General features: G+C 42.1%; 1 protein-coding gene across 5 annotated transcripts in view; it reads left to right on the plus strand.

Moving 5' to 3' along the window:
• Positions 1-532: 532 nt before the first annotated feature.
• The window catches only part of ptpn11b (protein tyrosine phosphatase non-receptor type 11b), a 39799-nt gene continuing 26949 nt past the window's right edge, over positions 533-13382 (plus strand). For all 5 annotated transcript variants that reach the window (XM_061671871.1, XM_061671879.1, XM_061671897.1 and 2 more), the window contains exon 1: positions 533-631. In XM_061671871.1, coding sequence (XP_061527855.1) covers positions 618-631 — 14 coding nt within the window. In that variant the 5' untranslated portion in view covers positions 533-617. The remainder of the gene's footprint in view (positions 632-13382) is intronic.

A 13382-nucleotide genomic window follows, 5' to 3' on the forward strand; every position in this document is an offset into this window, starting at 1 on the left:
GAAAAACAAAAATTCACAAACTTGATTTTTTTTTTAATATGACATCAAATTATTTTGAATATGAAAATTTGGATGGATTTGGCTTTCAGCAAAGCCTTTTCCTATGAATATTCCCAATTATATAATACATAAATATCACTTTTCGGAATGAACTACTTAAATAAATGAAATTTTAATTGATACAATATTCCAATTTATGGAGAAACGTGAACAGCACATGACGAACTACTAAGGTCAAACAAAACACAATGCTTTTGTTTTGTAGGTCAGGACAGGATGCTGCACTCCAGTAGTCGTATTCAGCGGGATGTGTGGATGGCAGTATTTATTGTATTCCAGCTCATTATTGCCGCTTTTTTTATTTATTTGATTATTATTATTATTATTTTTAAATGCTCTTGAAACAAAGTTCAATTGACATAAATTGAGTACGAGAACCGCATCCACGAGCGCACTTCCGCTCGAACTCTTGTTTTGAAGGTCCGAGGCGGAACTCACGCGCGGTACTTGTAATTTGTCGGTGGGGGCAGTTAGCCAAATAGCCGGAGCTTCACAGTCATTCTTGTGCGGGGCCGACAGCAACATTTGCGGACTTGTGACAGCTCGGAGGGACTGCGATGACATCCCGGAGGTAAAGTGCACTTTGTTTTTTGGTTTTGTTTCTTTTTGTATGCGTGTGTTTTCAAAAGTGCCACTTGTCGCGGACGAAGTCTTTGACACCTGCTTGACTTTGTACGAGCCGAGCTTCCGTCAAGTAAGTTTGCTCCCGTCCCTTTTGCTCAATGTTTCGGGACAAACCCCGTCAAATGAATTTCACTCCTGCCATAACGAAGCTGCAGAATTGCCACTCGATAATGGCTCAAGTGACGTGATGTCAAATGGGGATACATCTCTTGCATTGGATTTCATTACAGTGTTCAGGTGTGCCTCATATTATGAACGGAGAATGTGGAGTATATCTAGTGTTACTCACACATCGTATTCCCAGAGGTTGCCATGACAACAGTTCTCAACACTATCAACTTTTTTTTTTTTTTTCGATTGCAATAAATGTAAATAAATGTAATTAGATGTACACAATGGCCAGCACAGTGGATAAACGGTTAGTAGGTCTGCCTCGCGGTCCTATCTGTGTTGGAAAATCTCTGTGTGGAGTTTCAGCACTTGTTCTTTGCGTCTGGACCAAATATTTCTCCACGTGCATCAGCAAATTTGCTCAATTACTCTGCAGGCAATTTTATTTTATTCGTTTCTTTTTTTGTGCGTCACACTCTTCAGAAATTGCTTTCTTTGCACTCCTGAAGTTTATAGTTGACACAAAAATGCAAATCACTGTACGGGTGGGAAAGAGGTCAGTGTAACAGAAGTGTTACAGGTGCCTGAAGTCTTGAAAATCCTTAATTCAAAGTATTTTCAAGCTCCTGAAAGTGCGTCCATTTTGGATGAAGTCGTGTGACGTGTGCAAAATGAAAAGCTCAGTGGAGAAATCCACAATTCATTCTGGAAGGCTGCTTAATTCCAATTGGCAATCGTGGAAAAGGAAGTCATGTTTTTCGGGGGTGAAACGATCACAAAACCTCGATTCAACTGTGATGCCAAAAAAAAAAAAGTAAAAGAAAGTCAAATCTCAACATGCTCACTGTCATACAAGTGTAAAAACAAGTTAACCGAAGTTAAGAACACAAACCACAACATTAAGGAAAAATAATAGCGTTATGGGTGATCGTAGGTGGGTTTTTCTTTCTTTCTCTTTTTACCCCCAAATTTGGGTAGAATTCAAAGTTTTACAAGCTTGGAGTTCCACTGACTATCACAAATGGAGGCAGACTCTTTGAAATAGTACGAACGCGCAGACTATTCACACAAAATGAACATTACGGCGAGTCTGCACTACTGCATTGCAGTTTGTGGTCTAGTTCAAGTTCAAAATTGGAATATTGGCAATGCGAAACATTTTGTGGATTGCACTCAATTATTCAAGGGTTTTCACTCATCGTGGCAGGGATTGGTCCCTTTTCCCCGCAAATAATAGGTTTTCTGTAACCCCACCCCCACCCCCAAAATGACGTTACCTTTTACTAGTTGAAGTGCATTAGTCTTCATAGGCACTCCAACTAAACGTCATGAGAGCGGGCTAGCGTGAGCAAAACAACCGGGGGCGAAAACAGCTAAATAAAAGAAAAAAGATATTGCAGAATGTGAGCCCTTCAGAGCTGCGGGCGGGCGGGCGGAGCGGGGGTCACAATCAGGTTCCAATCAGATACAGCGTACAAAGTGAGAGATTCAAAGTAGGCAGGGAGTTGCTTTCTGCCCTGCTAGTTTCCCATCATTCGTGTGAGCGTCTGAGACATTTATGAGTGTTGCTTTGAGACTGCCTCCGCGCTTCCTGATCTCAAATCTCACAGTGACAACAGAAGACGTGCGGCTCGGTCGTTCACGAGCAGTCTTTCTCGCGCCGCGGGACCACCTTCAAATCCCCAAATTGAATCCGCACACGCGGTTAGCCGCGCTTCTCTATCCGAAATGACGTTCATCACGAAACCGCCAATATGGCCCCTGAAGCCTCCTTTGTTAATGGAGCAGACCTCATCTGTCACTGAGACTCATTTGAGAAGAGTGAGTCAGTTTTCTGTGTTGGGCCACAGGAAAATAACAGTCCGTGTGGAGGAATAAGATAACGCTGGCGACATTTCCAGGAGAGCTCTCCACGCCGCCAACTGTTCATGCTTCCCCCCATTTGGAAACTACTCAAATCTAGGCTATGGTACAGTGTTTTTAAAAGGATTTTCTCATTATTATTATTATAATTTTTTTTTTAATACTGTAAAAAAATAAATAAACACCACAAATATCAATTTGTTTCCTTTTGAAAATTACACCATAATAGTTTGAATGTAGTCAGAGCCAAGTAAGTATACAAGGAATTGCAGACAAAATGTTCAATGTTGATAGCAGAATATCTTTTAAGGTGATGAAGTGAATGAGGGGTGTCAAACTCAAATTCACGGTTTGCCAAAATGAAGAATTGGGACGTCGTCGTGGGCCGAACTCAATATTGAATGAAAAATCACTGCGATGCGCATGTTTACCTTCTCTGCGCAAATGTAGCGTTAAAGTTTATCAAGTGACAACAATCTTCAATTTTGCTTAAACACCGAATCTGGAATAAACAAACTTTAGTTTTAGAAACACGAGAAATCAAATTTGCCATAAAAGACATCAGTGGTATTTGTTTGCTTTGTATTGAAATAGATAACCTGAATTCTCTCCATCTTCTATTTATCTTTCTCCAACTACCTTTCTTTTTGATGCAAATCTTTTTTTCAAAGGCCAACGACAAAACAACCCAAGAAAATAAGAATGTCCTTCAATAAAAATCCAAACTTCCAACTATTAACAGTCCCCGACTAGGAGTGGATAAAGGCCATTTAAAAAAAAAAAAAAAAAAAACCCAAGATGAATTCAATGATGTTCTATTCTTTGTTCCAAGCCACGTTGCTGCGCGCACGACAAACAGGTCTGTCTTTTGCTTTCGGGAACGGACAATCCGCCTCCCACCTGTCTTGGAAGTCAACCGTTTTCCGTCTTCCGTTGGGCCATTTTTGGGAAGGGGAAGTGTAAATTTGCTCCGGGAGACCGGTAGCAGAGCTTGCTAACGACCGCAACAGAAAGGGAAGGGGCGCTCGCCGGTCGAGACCGATGGGCCGACACGCTAGCAAAGCATTCTGGGATTTGTAACATTAGTGCCGCACGTGCTACATACTGGCGGGCCAGCTCTAATACACATTTGATATGGTCTTGCGGGCCAAATATAATTATATCGTGGGCCAAATTTGGCCCCCGGGCCTGAGTTTGACATATATGAAGTCAATATTTGGATTATAAAGTATATTGAACAAAATATCGAAAGCGGCCTGAAACCTGCAACACCCTGCTCGTCAGTCCTCGTTGAGTTTATACATTTGGGTCAAAAGATGTAAAATATGCATTATTTGATGTTTATCAGACTCAAGTTAAAGGTTAGCATGAAATGAGCTGTGGACATTTTTTGAATATATCATACTCTATTCTTTCACCTTTGTCTTTGGTGAAAACAGACACAATTTGAGAGGAATTCCAGATTTGGCCATTGTGTCATTCCATTGTGAGCAATAATTAAAACTGCAGAAGCTCTTGTTTACGTAAAGAAACACTGTGCTTCACATTTTTTTTAACGTTTACGTTTGTACGGTCCTGCCATTGTCAGCATCTTTGAAATGACTGTCCAAGATTCTTTTGTTTTGGGGATTACGTGCCAATATGAAAAAGATCACATGAGGCAAAAACATGATGTTCCAACCTGCTCATTCGAAAAGCTACAAAAATATATTGGTTTTTCACCAATTCTACTGCTTTAACTGTTGCCTAGACAGAAAAACTAGATGAAATCCCATCGCATGAAAAGACTCAGAGCCAGATTCCCATTTCAAATGAATAATTTAGTTAATTATGCAATGTGCGAAGTTACACTGAGAAGCATCCAGTGATGGGGGACGTGTGAATTTAATACTCCGCACGCAGCTCATCAGCTGGGCCAGAAATCCAGACATTAGCAAAATCCACACCCCGAGGCTGACATACTGTAGCCCTCGCGGGGACTTTGACGCCATGCCGGGGCTGCAAAGTATACCACCTTTTTGTCGGCGGACCGAGACAGGCATGCTGTAAATAGACAACCGAGGCTTTATAGAACTTGAGACATTACGTAAGAGGCTACGCGGCAGCTGAATGCACACTGTGCCCCCGTTTTCCTTCAACCAGCTCGCGGCCAAACCTGAGGCTCCCAGCTGCCCGTGTCTATCCCATGACACTTTTTTTTTTTTTTTTATTTTTTTTTTTGAAACTCTCTATTCTGTTGACGTCTTATCAGACCAAAGCAGGTTATTTGGAATCTCATTGGCTCGTTTGTGTTTCTCTGGGTTGCTGCTCGAGGCTCCGTGTGGGGAAATGGGTCGCATGGTGACTGTCAAAGGAAATCCTATTCTTGGAAAGCCCTGAGTCACTCGGCTCCTGAAGTCATGATCTGAGGAGGAGGGAATGATAGTGTGAGACTGGTACGATAGCAGACATGCAGTGGTCCAGCACAATCTGTTCCAGGATGCTGTTTAACAAGCAACGTGACAAATGGCCGCCACCTTTTGTGGGATTTTCTTTCAAAAGAAACATGGCACGAGCACTTGAAATGCCTCTAAAATCCTCCATAAGAAATACAGTAAATTCACAACAAAACAATTGATTGCTCAAGTATGTCCTTTTCAACTTCCCATACTGCTCTTGTCGTGATTCGCGGTCCATTTGCGCTATTTAAATCGAGTTTTTAGGGCAAGTGACGGCGTTCGAAACATCACGGTAAGTTTGACTCGGCGACTTGGAGAATTGCGTGTAAATCTTGGTGCCGACGAGCTTTTTGATGGATATCGTTAAATGAAACTTCCCTAAGTAGCAGATGAAATGAAAGTGTCAAGGAGATATGTTGAGAAATAGTTACCGATATACTGCTTTACACTAATTTGAAGGGTTGTTTTTTTTTTACTTGATTTGCTTTTATAGGCAATATCACACAAGAAAAGTCAGTTTCTCAGCAACCCATCATCCAATATTCAGAATTCTTGTCGCGTTGTACTCAGGATGAAAGTGGCCATTCCAGCCAGACTCAGCATTTTGACAGACTGTCGTTTTTGGGAACTCTTGTCACATTGCTGCTTTAAGCTTACATTACTCCTGTGGAGGGAAGTTCAAATGTGAGTTTGCTTACTTCACTTGTATATATTCTTCTTGTACTGTACATTTTTTCCCTAAAATACAAGTCAAATCCTTAATTGCATGACCTCGGAGGTGGTTGATGTTAGCCGGTCCACTGGACTTTACAATTTTTTTTTTTTTTATTGCTTGGTTCTTCACCATCAGTGTCAGGTTGTTGGCGCTGTACTCTTTATTCTGCAAATGTTTCATCTTAGCAAGATATTTTGGACAATTTTATGCTTCCAACTTTGTGAGAACAGTTTAAGAGAGGCCGTTTTCTCTTCCAGCATGACTGTGTCCCAGTACGTAAAGCCAGGTCTGTCAAGACATTCTTGGATGAGTCTGGAGTTGAAGAACAAACCCATCAAACACATTAAGATGAACGACACCAAATGCATATAAACAATATGCATCTTTCTTTTTTCTTTTTTTTTTGCATTCGTGGTCACTGCTTTCAGTGTTCACTGTTGAGGCGGATGAATATTTGCCTCTTCTTGCTACAATGTTGGTATTGGCAAAGGAAACTGAATGTGCACGTAAACTAAACATTGCAGTGTTGAGACCAAAAAGAAGACATTTTGTCTGTGGAATTTTCATCTGCTTCCAATATTTAGCTCTACATGCGTCATCAACTCAAGTAAACAATAAAATTACCTAGCGCCATGCCGTTTAAATCTTTGCTGCAAATGTCACTTGCAAGGTTATCATAAGTATGTACAGTATATTCTTATACTACTTGCTGCATTTACAACCCCAATTCCAATGAAGTTGGGACGTGTTAAACATAAATAAAAACAGAATACAATGATTTGTAAACCTATATTTAATTGAATACGCTACAAAGACAAGATATTTCATGTTCAAACTGATAAACTATTGTTTTTAGCAAATTAACTTCGAATGTTATGGCTGCAACATGTTCCAAAAAACCTGGGACAGGGTCATGTTTACCACTGTGTTACATCACCTTTTCTTTGAACAACATTCAATAAACGTTTGGGAACTGAGAACACTAATTGTTGAAGCTTTGTAGGTGGAATTCTTTCTCATTCTTGCTCGATGTACAGCTTCAGCTGTTCAACAGTCCGGGGTCTCCGTTGTCGTATTTACGCTTCATCATGCGCCACACATTTTCGATGGGAGACAGGTCTGGACTGCAGGCAGGCCAGTCTAGTACCTGCGCATTTTTACTACGAAGCTACACGGGTTGTCACACGTGCAGAATGTGGTTTGGCATTGTATTGCGGAAATAAGCAGGGGCGACCATGAAAAAGACGTTGCTTGGATGGCGGCATATGTTTCTCCAAAACCTGTATGTACCTTTCAGCATTAATGGTGCCTTCGTAGATGTGTAAGTTACCCATGCCATTGGCACCAACACAGCCCTCGCAGATGCTGGCTTTTGAACTTTGCGTCCATAACAGTCCGGATGTTTCTTTTCCTCTTTGGCCCGGAGGACACGACGTCCACAATTTCCAAAATAATTTTGAAATGTGGACTCATCGGACTACAGAACGCTTTTCCACTTTGCATCAGTCCATCTTAGATTAACTCTGTTCCAGAGAAGCCGGCGGCGTTTCTGGGTGTTGTTGATAAATGGCTTTTGCTTTGCATCGTAGAGTTTTAAGTTGCACTTACGCATGTAGCGCTGAACTGTGATGTCGGTTTTTGATGCAGTGACGCCTGAGGGATCGAAGGTCACGGGCATTCAATGTTGGTTTTGGCCCTTGCCGATTACATGGAGTGATTTCTCCAGATTCTCTGAACCTTTTGATGATATTATGGACCAAAGATGATGAAATGCCTAAGTTCCTTGCCGTTGTACGTTGAGGAACATTGTCCTTAAACTGTTGGACTATTTTCTCACGCACTTGTTCACAAAGAGGTGAACCTCGCCCCATCTTTGCTTGAGAATAACTGAGCAATTCAGGGAAGCTCCTTTTCTATCCAATCATGTCACCCACCTGTTCCCAATGAGCCTGTTCACCTGTGGGATGTTCCAAACACGTGTTTGATGAGCATTCCTCAACTTTCTCAGTCTTTTTTGCCACCTGTCCCAGCTTTTTTGGAACGTGTTGCCGCCATAAAATTCTAAGTTCCCGGTAATGGTTATTTGCTAAAACAATCAAGTTTATCAGTTTGAACATGAAATATCTTGTCTTTGTAGTGTATTCAATGAAATATAGGTTGAATATGATTTGCAAATCATTGTATTCTGTTTTTATTTATGTTTAACACAACGTCCCAACTTCATTGGAATTGGGGTCGTAATTGCATGTTCGTCCCATAGCTGGAAAATGAATAGCCTAATAGCATCCTACTGAATTGGCTGGATTGCCGGCTTTTATCTTGGCAAGGGTCGACCGACTATGATCTGGTGTAACTATGCCACGCACGATTAGATGTAATCTCCAGGCACAGGCGACACAGCTGTTGTGTTTTCTCCACTGACTGAGCCAGGAGTTTAGAGTTGTGGGAGAGCTGGCTTCCTGACCTGGCCTGGCATGGTCTGGCCCGTGTCACTGCCAGTGAAAGCTCTCTTGGCTCGGGGATCACTGGCTGGGCTTTGTTTGGTGTTGACTACTCAGGAGGAGGTCAAGTCAAGTCAACTTTATTTGAATAGCCCTTAAAATCACACACACACACACACACACACAAAAGTCTGAAAGGGCCACAGTTGACAAAGACCGGTGACGTCCCCTGATCTAACCCACCCCCACCCCACAACCAGGCACGTCAGACCAGTCTGCCCAAGCTTGTCACATTCGCCTAAGGTGGGGAAAGGAGGGGGGCTGATAGTGGTGACGGGTTGTGCTATCAGACTCGCTCACGTTCATCCAAATCCCAGATTACAAACGCCCCGCCCCCTCGCTCTCCTCTGCACACTCCCTCTCTTTTGTACATTTGCGCAAAGCACCACGTTTCTCTCACTGTCTCATTGTAGCTAACTTGGTAACACTTTGGACGAGCAACCACCACTAAACCTGCCCCCACACCCTCAATTTGTCTCAATATTGTCCTGACACCCTCCTGGCCTCACTTGTTGTACAGTACTGGATTACTCAAATCTGTGGCTGCAGAAGGAAGGGGCTTGTGGAAGGCTTCGACCAGAATGGTGAGGTAGGCGCAAACATCCCCTTCAACTTTCCCCACATTGCTGCTTTGCCAAATAATGCATTTAGTTCTACAAATCTTGGTGTCATTTAAGTATTGAAAAGTGGACCCGTGGCACAGAACCAAATCGGTTCCAAGAGTCAATTTGAACTTTGTTTTCTTCTGAATTACTACCAACTTAAGCCATTGCAAAGATAAAAATGTTGGCGTCATAAATCTACAGTCCACAAATTGTTAGAGTAGTGTTTTTTTGTGTGTGTGCAACTGGTTGGGAATCAATTCCTAGTCAGTGCACTGTTCACAATTGGCCTGCGATTGACTGGTGATCACTCAGTCTTGAATGAAGTCAGTTTTCCGCTAACCTAGCTCGATAGACACTTTTTTTTGTCCGGGTTATGACTTCTGTTGTAGTTTGGTCCATATTTTTCTCAAAATGTTAGGTTGAATGCCAAGCTGTTTGACTTCATTTTTACACATGTACAATTGTGTCAGACTAATGTTGCTTGTCGTTGAATCCTAGAGTTGCAGCTTCCAGCTTCTCCCCATTGTTTTGATGATTTCATGAGCGCCAGTGTTTCTGGGATGGAAGGATTAAATATAGATTAGTGAGAGAGCACATTTTTTTTGCCCTACAGTTATTATTTCTCTGTATGAATCTGTCAAGGATTAAAAACAAGACAATGAGTAATCTGTTCACCAGTTGACACACAAGACCTCTCTGTCAGAATACAACAATGACCTGTGAAATGATAATCTAAAAACTTTCACTTTACTAGTTTATGCTGTGACATAAACGTAGTAACTGTGCTTCAAGATGAAACAGAATTTTGGTGATTATCACCTAGAATTTTGCTCTTGAAACATGTGCATTCAGGAATATTTCTGCAATCCGCTCGTAACCTCCAGGGTGTTCTGCTACTGGCGCCTTTTTTTTAAAAAATAACAAATATATTTTTACCCAAATGTGTAAATTGAGTGCATCAATTTTAAGACATTTGCAAGAGTTTTTTTCTCAGTTGTTGTTTTTTTGTCACAAGAACCTTGTCGTGAAAGTAATGCATTACAAATATTGCAATACAAAACTATAATGGCACTCAGTAGAGAACAAACTCGCTGAGATAAGAAATGACTAGATCACAGTATTTGAGATCCCTGAATGTGAGGAAAGAAAAACAGAAAATATATTTGCCTTGCTAAAAATTTGCTGGCTGCTGTCTGGTTTATTTGTTGAAAATGAAAACTATATATTAAAAAAAGAAAAGAGATCGTCAAGAAATTGTCAAATGTGAAAGAAGAAAGACAGACATCGTTTCTTACTATTGACAATCTCGACAGCCTGCTCGAGAAACCAAAATGAAGTAGAAGTAAACTAAGGGTCTTTTTAACAGGACCGTTATTAACCCATCACATAAAAACGGTGTCATTTTGGCTCCTGGTTTGCTTCGTAATAACACACTCAAAGTGAATTTTCCCCTCATCCAAACGCTGATAATTTTATTTGTTTGTAATAAATGAAATCATTTCTTCAATCTGTACAGCGCTCTGTGGGAACATCTCACTTTTTGGACATTTTTACTGTAGATCTCATAACCTTATTGTTGGCAAACTTTTGGCAGATTGTTGCTTGAGTAACCTCTGACTAGTTGGGTCTCAAATAATTGTTCTCTCTGCTGCCAACTCGTAAAATCCATCATGGCTCGATTGCTCAAGATGGAGTGTATGCCAAACATTGTTGATAGGAATGCCCAACCATTTTCTAATTGGTGTACAAATTCACCGTTGCGGGTCACTCTGTCGTAACCTTTGAAGAACTTCCTGCCCAGGTCCTCCTGGGAGTCATCTGGAGGCCTTTGTCCTATTTGGCAACAAAATGTACACTTTGTACACTTTTGTAAATGTATCACTGATACAGCTGCTGCTACAATTTCTACTTTGGATTTTCAAGTGACAGAAATTGGATCAATTGAGTCCCCCGTGTGACGCCACCTCACCCGCCCTGGTTAGGATACAGGTCAGGTGCATTCTGGGAAATATGTCTAGTCTTTGTGTTGTGAGCTGATCCAGTTCAGAGCTTTGCCATTCTCTCACTATCATAAACCAGCAGCCAGACCATATTTTCTTAATTTCGTCTGATAATTATGTCCTGGGGCGGCACGGTGATCGACTGGTTAGAGCGCCTGCCTCACAGTTCTTAGGTCCGGGCTTCAATCGCCGACCCCGCCTGTGTGGAGTTTGCATGTTCTCCCCGTGCCTGCGTGGCACTCCGGTTTCCTCCCACATCCCAAAAACATGCGTGGTAGGTTGATTGACAACTCTAAATTGCCCGTAGGTGTGAATGTGAGTGCGAATGGTTGTTTGTTTCTATGTGCTGTGCGATTGGCTGGCAACCAGTTCAGGGTGTACCCCGCCTCCTGCCCGATGATAGCTGGGATTGGCTCCAGCACTCCCGCGACCCTTGTGAGGAGAAGCGGCTCAGAAAATGGATGGTTGGGTGGATGAATTATGTCCTGGATTGGGGAAGTATAAGTGAAGTTAGTGAAAAAATCATATAGAAAACTGCATTGTAACCACCAAGCCATCACTGTCACTTTGACTTTTCTGTCAAGTGTAGAATGAAGGTTCAGGGTTTATCTCCCAATGCAGAGCACAAAAGTCTGACATTTACATTTATCTACCACGAGGAAATGTCTTGCCTTTTCCATTTCGTTTCAGGAAGTGTAACTGTCAGTTTTGCTGAGCAGTTAGAACGAAAGGAGAGTTTTGCACATTAGATAAGGCCTCGTCTATTCAGACCCACAGGCGTGACTCTTACGTAGTGCAGTGAAACGGGTATGGGTCATACCGTGTATATGTATGTAACATATATCATGTTTGTTCCCCATTGTTTTTTTTTCTCCCCTGGTTGCGACAATCTAAAGTGAAACATTCACTTACATTCACCAAAATGTAAGGGTGTCTTGCTTCGTCCGTGTGCCCTGACCCAAAGTTTTGTGAAAAGGTCATTCATCAAACCAACCAAACTACTTTCTGCAGTCAGTAAAGTTTAACAAAATGTCGGCATAAATAATATGTTCATCTTACGCTTATCTTTGGTTTCAGTAAAAAGAAAAAGCGCAGGGAGCACATAACCTGCATACCTGCAATTGTAAACTTAGCCGGCTGTGGCCCATAGTCATTAGGGGGAATTAACCTAATGATCCCATGGCAAACGTGAGCTCTATATCTGCACAGCTGACATGTATGCATTCAGTACTGTACATTCTTGATGCTGTGTCCGCAAACACATCGTCCTCAAGAGCCGTACGGCTTTTGCTTTCACTCACTACGCGTCTTGAATCAAACTTCAACGTGGAGACTCGCTTTCTGTGTAGTCAGCTCAAGTCTTGCAACTGTTTGTGAAGAGTGAATATTGTTGACGGGGGAGTGTGCACCAGCCAACAGCTACCTGAGAAAAAGATGGAATCAATATTTACAGTTTGTGTATAGCAACAGAGGTTATCATTATATTATCATTAGCTTGGGCTTTGCATTCCTGTCGACCTGCATGTTCCTTTTAGTGTTTACTAACACTAGTGTTCAAATTTAGAATAGTCTGGTGGATGCCTCAAGTAATAATGTCATATAATACAATACAATGTTTATCTTTATAAAAGAATGAAAACAGTGGGCTGAAATAAATACCAAGTAAATCCATCGACATTAGGTCTTTTGTGTTATGGTTTGATTTTGGGTTACAAACATCACATGCAGGGTATTCATTGAAAATATCTCAATTTACCCGGGGAGATATTTCATTCTTAGAATACTGAATGCTAAAATAAATGTGTTGTATGCATGTTTTTACTTGTTTCCATCAATAGATAACAATGCTTGATGATGGCAAGATGGCGCCTACCAGTGTGGTCGCCTCGGTAACGCACTCTCTAGTATTGTCTTTGTTTTTGTGTTTTTCGTCCGTCTTTGGAGACCTTACACGACTCACTTACACAAGGGGAGACCTGCTAACCATCAAGGAGGCTACTCCGGACTTTCTGTCGCCAACTTTCGAAAATCCGCTCAGTTTTTTCCCCGAGTTACTCACCGGAGCGGCATCCGCGGTTTTCGGCGCGTGGAGGCGGAAGCGGCGCCACAGAGGAAAACGAGCCGGCATTCAGGTGAAACTCCGCATGAGAGGACACAGATTGGCGTTCCCGTCGATCCACCTCGCGAATGTACGCTCCCTACCCAACAAAATGGACGAGCTTCATCTTCTGTTAAAGACCAGTAAAGACTTCGGACGTTCCGCGGTCATGTGCTTCACGGAGACCTGGCTTTGCGACGCTGTACCCGATTGCGCCGTCATGCTTCCCGGCTTCAACATTCATCGAGCGGACCGCGACATGGAATCATCGGGGAAAACGAAGGGCGGCGGGATATGCCTCCATATCAACGTAAAATGGTGTACGGACGTCACGGTGCTCAGCACACACTGCAGCCCGCATTTGGAG

The sequence above is a fragment of the Phycodurus eques genome, chromosome 1 (genome assembly GCF_024500275.1).
Source record: "Phycodurus eques isolate BA_2022a chromosome 1, UOR_Pequ_1.1, whole genome shotgun sequence".
NCBI classification, from domain to species: Eukaryota; Metazoa; Chordata; class Actinopteri; order Syngnathiformes; family Syngnathidae; genus Phycodurus; species Phycodurus eques.